Below are 8,809 nucleotides of genomic sequence, written 5' to 3'. Positions count from 1 at the left end.
GCTCGTCGTGCCCAGCCCTGGTTCATCCCGGGATGTCCAGCCCTGGGTCAGCTCGTGGTGCCCAGCCCTGGTTCATCCCGGGATGTCCAGCCCGGGGTCAGGGGGTGCCCAGCCCTGGTTCATCCCGGGATGTCCAGCCCGGGGTCAGGGGGTGCCCAGCCCTGGTTCATCCCGCGGTGCCCCAGCCCTGTCAGGCTCGCTTGCTCTGCTCCCGGCGCTCCTGTGCTGCTCCCCGCGGGGTGACGCTGTCGCGCTGCTCGCTGTCCGTAGGAAGAGGTCTGGACCATGATGAACAGCAAATACAGCGAGTTCCTGCCCAGCGTGCAGAACAGAGAGGACCTGGTGGCAGAGGTGGAGGGGCTGTGCATGGACATCGACCTACTCAAGGCGGCCATCGAGAACGAGGTGACTCCGGGGGGGACATTCCGCTCCATTTCATCCCAAATCTGTAGCCCCACCCCGGCACGGAGTGTTGGGATTGGTTTGGGGGAGGAGGGCACAGCCCCAAATGTGCCAGAGCTCAAGGAGTGTCCGGACAACCCTTTCATGATGGGATTTTGGGGTGAGTGGCAGGACTCGATGATCCTGGGGGTCCCTTCCAGCTCAGGAGATTCTGTGATTCTGTGACTGAGATCCCTGGGTGGTCCTAAAGAATGCCTTGAGGTGGCACCAGGGTGTACATTAAGAGCTGTCATTAAGGGATTGTCACTCCTGTGTAGGTAGAGAAGTGTGTCACAGTGTCCTTCAGAGAGAAGGACCAGCCTTGGCTGTGGCAGGGGTTGTGACACAGGAATAAAAAGGATGGAGTCTTTTTTTCCTTCTCACCAAATTATTCTGTGAACAGAAATAAATGATAAATGAAATTTAAGGTAAGAGAAAAATGTGTGTGCTAACAAATGCTGCCAGCGAACTGAAAAATCTTGTTATTTTAGGTCCAGCAAGATCTAAATGTCGCTGTTACTGAGTTCACAGAGCTGAAGCAGCAGCTGGAGAGGGACTCAGTGGTCTTGAGTGTCCTGAAAAAGCTTCAGGAGGTGAGGAGGGGGAGCAAAAAATCCTGCTCCCCCGTCTCAGATATTATTCTGGGCTTCCCTTTGGAATAAGTGGCTGTAGCCTACAAATTGTAGTGTAGGAGCAGAGCTGCAGTGACACCTGCGTGTGTTTGGCCCTTGCAGTTTGACACAGCTGTGAAAGAGTTCAGCACTGCCCTGCTGGAAGAGAGGTACATGCGAGCAGCTCAGCGGCTGGAAAAGGTAACAGTGACCCCTTGGCAATGTAGATTCATGCACTGAATAAGTTGCAGAGGATGCTTTTCCCTGGCAGGGGCAGCGCTTGCCTGAGCTGTGTTTGCTCTCCCCCACCAGGCACGGAGCAGCCTCAGGAACGTGGAATCCCACAGGGGCTTTGAGCTGAGGATCCCGAAGGCCCTGCGCAAGGAGCTCACGGTGCAGGAGCAGAGCATCATCTACCAGCTCGGGAAGGAGTGGCAGAAGCTGATTGTGTGGAAGCTTCCCCATTCCAAAGGTGCTCACAGGTTTTCCTCTCTTTCCTTTCACTCTTTTCGCCCCACTGAAGTGCCTGCTTTCACCTGCCAGGTGGGACATGCAGTGAAACTCTTGGGCTGAGGGGGTTAAACGAGCTCTTGCTCTGGGAGATCTTCGCTTCAGCTGACTGCAGTGGCTTCTGCTGTGACACTGTGACAGCCCTGGGTGTATCTGGTCTGTGTGCAGGGAGCAGCAGCCTGGAGGCCGTCGTGCTCTCGGAGCTGCACTTACACGCGGTGCCGCCGCAGGGTGAGGACACTGCTGTCCCAGCCGTCGCTGCCGTGCTGCAGGCCTTGGCTGTCATGGGAGAGCTGCACTACAAGCTCAAAGATTTTGGTAAGACTGACCCCAGAAACAGCCCCAGTAGCTCAGGTGGATAGTTCAGGCTTGTTTTAACGTGGATAGTGAGATCCACTTCACTCCAGCAGGACGCTGGAAAACGTCTCTCTCCTGGCTTGTGTTTCCCGCTGGGGTGAATGCTGGGGTTCTTATTAATAGGAGAACATTCATCCCAGTATTTACCTGGGATTATGTATCCTTTCCTGACAATTCAGTGTACTTTTGATCTATGACTATGTGGTTTCATAGTCTGATGCTTAAAGAGCCTTACCTCATTAGTAATTCCCTGATAGAACTGATCGAGGGGGTGTTCCTTCCACTCCTTGCAGTCTCTAAATCCAGAATAGTCAGGGTTGGACCTCACTGGAGCAATCTGCTGTTGGAAAACCTCTGTTTTTCCCTTTCCTCAGGCCAGTTGTTGATGGAATACATCCTGAAGCCGCTGATCTCCTACCCATCTCTGGAGCCAGTCACAGAGGAGCAGCCTGATGTGTTCATCCTGAGGTTTAGGTCCCAGGAGCCTGCCTTGGATGAGTTCTCTCCTATAAAGGTGTTTGACAAGATCAAGCTGATTTTTGAAGTTCTGCACAAATACCTGCTAAGTAGGTAGTTCCTCTCTTTTGGAATTAGTTATGATCAATTAATTTAATGAGAGTTTTTTAGAATATCTGATTGTTAATCAGCATTACGTGCAAGGAAAATTAAGGAGGAAAGGCCTTTGAACTGATGGAGGGTCTGGTCCAGGAAGCAGCTGTATTAAAATCCATTTTTCTTCTCTGGGATGCAGATGTGCCTCTGGAGGAGCCTGGGAAAGGCGGAAAGGATGGCAGAGTCACCCTGGCAGAGCTGCTGGGGGAGCTCATCTGGGAGGAGCTCTCAAACTGCCTCATTCACAGCTGCCTGGTGCACTCCCTCCCAACCAGCAGCAGCCAGCTGGAGCAGTACAAAGAGGTGGGTCCCAAAAACCCCCTCAGGCTTGAACACAGAGCCCAGGCACTCCAGTGTGATGTCATTCCAGTGGTTAATGCCCTCCAAAGCCTCCTTCATCCTTTGCTTTCGGCTTTGATACCCAATTTTAACTTTGTTCTGTGGTTTTAGGAGCCTGTGCTAACATAGAACACATCTGCTCTCCTCAGGTGATCGAATCCACAAAGGAATTTGAGAAAGCCCTGAAGGAGATGCAGTTTTTGAAGCAAGACAAGACTGCCTTGCTGAAATACGCCTGCAACGTCAATTTCCACTTCGCCAACAAGAAGTGCCAGGATTTGATCAAGGCAGCCAGGAAGCTGATGACCTCAGAAATACACAACACTGTAAAGGTGACTGGGGATGCCTCACACAGCTTTTCCATCTGGAAAACAATCTCTAAATATTTTTTAATAGTGCTGCAGTCTTGTGTTTATTGTGAGTCTTAAATCTCTGCCATTCAGTGCTTTTTAATCTTGCAGATTCTCCTTTCTGAGCTCTAAATTCTGTTACCCCTCTCTCTTGTTTTCCCTTAGATCACACCCGATTCCAGCGCAGCCCTACCGGAGCTCCCTGCTCCTTGGTCAGGAGACCACCCGAAAACGCACGGACCCTCCAACCTTCTGGACAGTGGGACCGTGAATTTGGGCAGTGAGAGCAGTCTGAGCCAGTCCACCCTGTCCCTGCCCACGTGCCGCATCAGCTCCTCCGTGCAGCAGCTCATGGAGCTGGCTTATAACACAATGGAGGAGGCCAAAACCAGCACAAAGTTCTGGTACTGTTGCCTTCCCCTCCCTCCCAGAAATGAAACTCGAGATAATTTTAGTAAGGAGGTGCATCTTTATTTGAAGGTCTCCAGGGGCAGTTGTGGAGAAGGTTCACACGTGGAGGGGCAGGGACAGTGTCCCCTTTCTTCTAGGGCTTCACGTATCTCCCTTCACACTGAACCTCGAGGTCACCACAGCCTCTGTGAGCTTTCCAGAGTGTTGACAGTGCTGCCATTGATCCTGACAATCTCCTCTTTGTGCCAGTGCTTCACTGCTCATAAAACCTTGTTCTGGGGCAGGTTGAGGGTTAGCTGTGAACAAGACATTAATGGCAGGCTGACATGAGGCCTTTTTCCCTTGTAGCTGTCTGCAGCTCTGCAACTGTGTCCGGGACATCTTCCACGTCTTCTGTGAGGTCGTGCCCAAATACCACAGGTGAGTGTGTCCATGTTTCCTGTTCTGAGGGGCAGTAATGCTGTTGGAACAGTCCCACTTGTCCACTACAGCCAGGGGCTCCATCAGGAGAAATCAACTGTTCAATCTGTGATTAAACCATAGCTGTGCAAAGCCGGTGCTCGAGAGTTTCTGCATTGTCAATCTTACAGTGAAGGGCATGGGTGAAGTTCTCACACAGCTGTATTTGTTTCCAGCCACGTTACTTTGACCCCAGGTCTGATGCACAGATTTTTCATGATGTTTTGTCTGCAAAAAAAAAGCAGCAATGGAGGTGGAAAGGTCACAATCCTGTTAGACAACTTCTCTCCCTTTTCCTCCCCGTAACTTTGCTGTGACAAAATACATTCCTGTTTGAAAGTCCATGGCTGGAAACAGTGTGGGATAACACAGGGTTCAAATGCCTCAGTGCCATTTCTTTTCCTGCCAGTTCTTGTGGGGATGTGAGAAGTTAAATGTTTTAACTCTGATGTCAATCGGGCCTTGCCTAGGGCAGACATGACCATTTTTCTAACAGAACCAGCTCTAAATAAACCCATTTCTTCCTTTTGCCTTCGTGTTGGGCCAGGGAGAACCTGCAGAAGCTGCCCCAGCTGGCTGCCATCCACTACAACAACTGCATGTACATCGTCCACCACCTGCTCACCCTGGGCCACCAGTTCCGCTACCTCACCGGCGCCGTGCTCAGCGACTGCGGAGGCACCTTCGTGGACATGGTGCCTGACTTCAGGAAGCTGGGTAACTTCCCACCTTTCCCTCTTGAAACTTGCCCATGGATCACGTGGGAATCAACCCTGGCAGTTGCTGCTGAATGGTTTCATGCAGGTGTGGCTGCTCACTCAGTGCGAGCAGCGGATTGGTATTTTTGAACAGGTGGCATTTTCCAGTTTAGGAAGTTTTGGCTCTTTGAAACCCATATCTCCTTGTCCTGAGCTGAGTCCCAAGAGCAGTTTGGTGTCCTGCCAGATGCAGCACTGTGTTTTTGGGTCTGCTGCTCAGTCCTGTGATATTTTCATTCGTTATCCTATGGAAATAAATTCCGAGATGAGTTTGTGTGAGCTAACAGGAGTCATCCACAGTTCATTCTGCTACTCTGCTGCTTTTTCCAGCAGTGTTGTAGCAATGCAAGCTGCATGAGAGCTCACTGGTTAAACTGGCTCTGGGAGATTGTTTGGAGACTGGAAATGTGATTAAAAATAAAACGTTATAGCAAGTTCATTATTCAGCACTTACAGTCATAAATAGGCAGAGCAAATTTAATAATTGCTTCTCTCTGCTCATTTTGCTCCTGAAGGGATGGAGTGTTTTCTGGCTCAGATGCAAGTGCAGAAGCGAGGAGTCCTGGACAGGCTCTGGAGTGCCAGGAATTTTTCCAATATGGATGATGATGAGAATTACCGTGCAGCAAATAAATCCATAAAGCAGGTAAGGAAGGCAGAGAAAGAACACCCCAGTGCCTGCAGGTATCATGGGGAGGGTACAGTGTGTAATCCCAGTCCTGAGAGCTGTGGGACTGCTATTTTCTGCCATGATGCTTCGGGGTTTTTTTGTCCCAGGCTGTGTCTTTAGCAGGGTTGCTCCGCTGTTTCTCCCCGTTTGTACTCAGCTGATCCCCTGGGGCCTGCCTCAGTGTTGTTCCTGGTGTCACACTCAGCTGTTGCCTTGCAGGTGCTGCATCAGCTGAGGGGGCTGGGCACGGTGTGGCAGGATGTGCTCCCTGTGCACGTGTACTGCAAGGCCATGGGGACCTTACTGAACACAGCCCTGGCAGAGATTGTCACCAGGATTACTGCCCTGGAGGTAACAGCCACAGGGGATGCTGGGGACAGCGTTTGTCACCTCCAGAAACTCTCCCCACAATCACATTTCAGGGGAAGGGTTCACTCAGACAGAAATTATAATGGTGTGTCCGTGGGAAATACTCACCGTCCAAATTTTCCATCTCGCTTGGCACTCCAAAATTAAAGTTCACTTCCCCTCTGTTCATGTTTTCCCCTTCCCAGGATATCTCTGCAGAGGGTGCAGACAGGCTGTACTCACTCTGCAAGATCATGGTGGATGAGGGACCCCAAGTTTTCACCCCTCTGCTTGAAGAGGACAAAAATAAGAAGTACCAGGAGGAAGTTCCTGTCTATGTGCAGAAGTGGATGACATTCAGGGAGCTGATGATCATCCTGCGGGCCAACCTCCAGGAGATCGTGGATCGGTAGGTGTTCTCCTTTCCAGGTGGTTCTCCAGACCTGTGCCAGGGAGTTGGGGTTCAGAGGAGAGGCAGAAACTGCTAGCAAGGGTCAGGATCAGCTCCTGGTTGTGGCTGGGTCTTCACAGCCCATTTAAAATTTGCTCATGTATTTCTTTTCTGAAGAAAAAAGCAAAATGGTAAAAAAACAGGTGCCATGAGAGATCCAAAGCACAGCTTGTGCATCCCCTTGGCTTCTCCAAGTTCAGGAATACTTCACAGGGAGCAGCCTGGCGTTTTGCCTGCTGCTGTCCTTCCACCCAAGTGCTTTTTTCTTCCTCCTTTTGCCTTGCAATGGGGAATTCATCTGCCTTATCCATAAGGATTTGCATCGTTACTTCTGTTACTTTAGTTGGCATGAGTTGTCAGCAGCTGGGCATTCCCTGCTCCCAGCTGCCTCGCAGAGAGCTCTGAAGGACAGAACACCCTGTCTCCAGCAGGTAAAGCCAGGAAGGGACAGGGAAAGCAGCTCCTGCCCTGGGCCCTGCTCTTGGAAACATCTAAGTCACCAAAGCTTCCCAACTCTTCCACCAGTGCATAAAGCACTTTTTTGTGTTGTTAAGGAGGCAAATGGGAGTTTTGCAGGCAGGCTCTAGTCTTATTTAGGAGAAGGAAAAGGTTCTGAGTGCAAAAATCACCTCCCCCCTTTGTGTACCTGGCTAAACAATTCTGGACTCCCGTACCTGGATTGCTGACGCTGGCACAGGTCCTTGGAGGCTCGTTTGAGGTGCCATTTCTGGGCAAGTGGGTGAAATAAAGCTCTCCCTGTCTCCCCTCCAGGTGGGCAGATGGGAAGGGGCCTCTGGCAGAGCAGTTCTCAGCAGCTGAGGTGAAGAGCCTGATCCGAGCCTTGTTCCAGAACACAGAGAGGAGAGCGGCAGCACTGGCCAAGATCAAGTGACTCCAGTTTACATGTGCACCTGCACCTCGTGGTGCTGCAGAGCAAACCAACACTTCCAAACACGTTTTTGGTTGCACCTTTCTTATTTGTACTGGTCTGGAAAACTTGGGAATTGGGGAAGCGCTCCCTGGAGCTTGGCTGGGGGGAAGGAGCATTTCCTGGCTCAGTGTTTGTGTAACCTCATCTCAGGCTGGGCTCAGGGCGCTGCAGGGGCGTTCTCAGTGCTCAGCTGGGACTCTTCTATGCAGTTCTGTGTCAGTGGACCTGCAGCCCTTCTGTGACCTCCTCTGTCCCTCAAACCACACATGGAAGCCACAGACTGGGAGAGCTTTGGATGTCCTTCCAAACTTTCCCATCTCAGGTTCCCCTGAGGAGCAGACCTTAAGGGGGAGACAGTTTAGGGAGGGATGTGGGGAAGAGAGATCCTGTGCTGAATGAACCATTGATCAGATCAGAGGGATTCTCACAAGGAGGAAAATTCTCTTTCTTCTCATGGAAAATGTCTTCAAACTGACTTAGAACTTTTCAATCCCACTTTCCCAACTGTAGAAGCCATTTCAGCTCGTTCCTTTATGTTTTGGTTGGGTGTGAACTGGGTAACTGTGGTGTCTTTCTGGTGTTACATTTTCTGTCCTTAAAGAATAATGAGAGAAATAATAGAAAATAATGAAAAACCAGTATAAAAAGGGAATGAAAGGTACACTCACAGCGTTACCTCTTAAGTCACAAAAGGCTCTGTTTGATCCTTCGTGCCCTGTCAGAAGATTTTCAGTCAGAGTTTAATGTTTTAATCTGTTGTCCCCTGTTGTCTCCTTGTCCTTGGCACTTTTGTTCCAAGTGTTTGTGCAGGGGCTGAGGCTTTCCTGTCACCCCAGTCCTCGCAGAAATCCCTCTGGTTTTGTTTTTCCCTCCTCCAAGTGTTCCCAGAACACTGGCATCTCGTGGGGTCCCCAGCCCCCCTAAACATGGCCAAAAAACATCTATTTTGAAAAACACTTCTCCCCTGTAGATTGTTCACAGAATTGTAATTTCCTACTTTCTTTAATAAACTATTTCTACTGCGCACATCTGGGAGTCTCTTTGGGTTACAGTGACACAGGAGGAGCCAGTCCTGGGCTGTTTGGCACTTGTAGGGAGGGCACAGTGTTGGTCTGTGGAGTCCTTGCCTGATTTCTAGTGGATCTAATAAAAGAAATAAAAAAGGAACCAAAAAAAGGAATCAGTACCATGAAAGAGGCTCAGCCAAGGGGGCCTAGTCAGGCAGATCATGGAATCACAGCCCGGTTTGGGTCCGTAAAGCTCATCCAGTGCCACCCCCTGCCAGGTGCCACCACCCCAGGTTGCTCCAAGCCCTGTCCAACCTGGCCTGGAGCACTTCCAGGGAGCATCCAAACCTCAGGGCAGCCTGTGCCTCACCAAGGGCCTTAAGAAGTTAAGTTAATGCCCTTTTCCCCCCCATTTCCAAACAGTTCATTTGTCATTTGTCGGCTGAGCTTGCAAGTTGCTGAGGACCCAAATCCCAGAGAGGGAAAAGGGAAAGGCTTTTCAGGGGGCTGGATGGAATTCCTGCATTTTAACCGCAGGGGAGTCACCCCGGGGT

General features: G+C 50.6%; 1 protein-coding gene across 1 annotated transcript; it reads left to right on the top strand.

Annotated features, from left to right (window-relative positions):
* Positions 1 to 240: 240 nt before the first annotated feature.
* ZW10 (zw10 kinetochore protein) lies at positions 241 to 8,276 on the top strand. Its single transcript, XM_008636936.2, has 15 exons — positions 241 to 405; positions 933 to 1,034; positions 1,176 to 1,253; positions 1,365 to 1,524; positions 1,731 to 1,880; positions 2,294 to 2,485; positions 2,671 to 2,834; positions 3,020 to 3,202; positions 3,386 to 3,624; positions 3,980 to 4,051; positions 4,638 to 4,807; positions 5,364 to 5,494; positions 5,738 to 5,869; positions 6,073 to 6,275; positions 7,089 to 8,276. Exons 1-15 carry the CDS (start codon positions 286 to 288, stop codon positions 7,207 to 7,209), a joined length of 2,217 nt encoding a protein of 738 aa, XP_008635158.1. The 5' UTR covers positions 241 to 285; the 3' UTR covers positions 7,210 to 8,276.
* The last annotated feature ends 533 nt before the right edge of the window (positions 8,277 to 8,809 follow it).

The sequence above is a fragment of the Corvus brachyrhynchos genome, unplaced genomic scaffold (genome assembly GCF_000691975.1).
Source record: "Corvus brachyrhynchos isolate BGI_N302 unplaced genomic scaffold, ASM69197v1 scaffold46, whole genome shotgun sequence".
NCBI classification, from domain to species: Eukaryota; Metazoa; Chordata; class Aves; order Passeriformes; family Corvidae; genus Corvus; species Corvus brachyrhynchos.
This window is presented reverse-complemented; position numbering and strand designations above follow the sequence as displayed.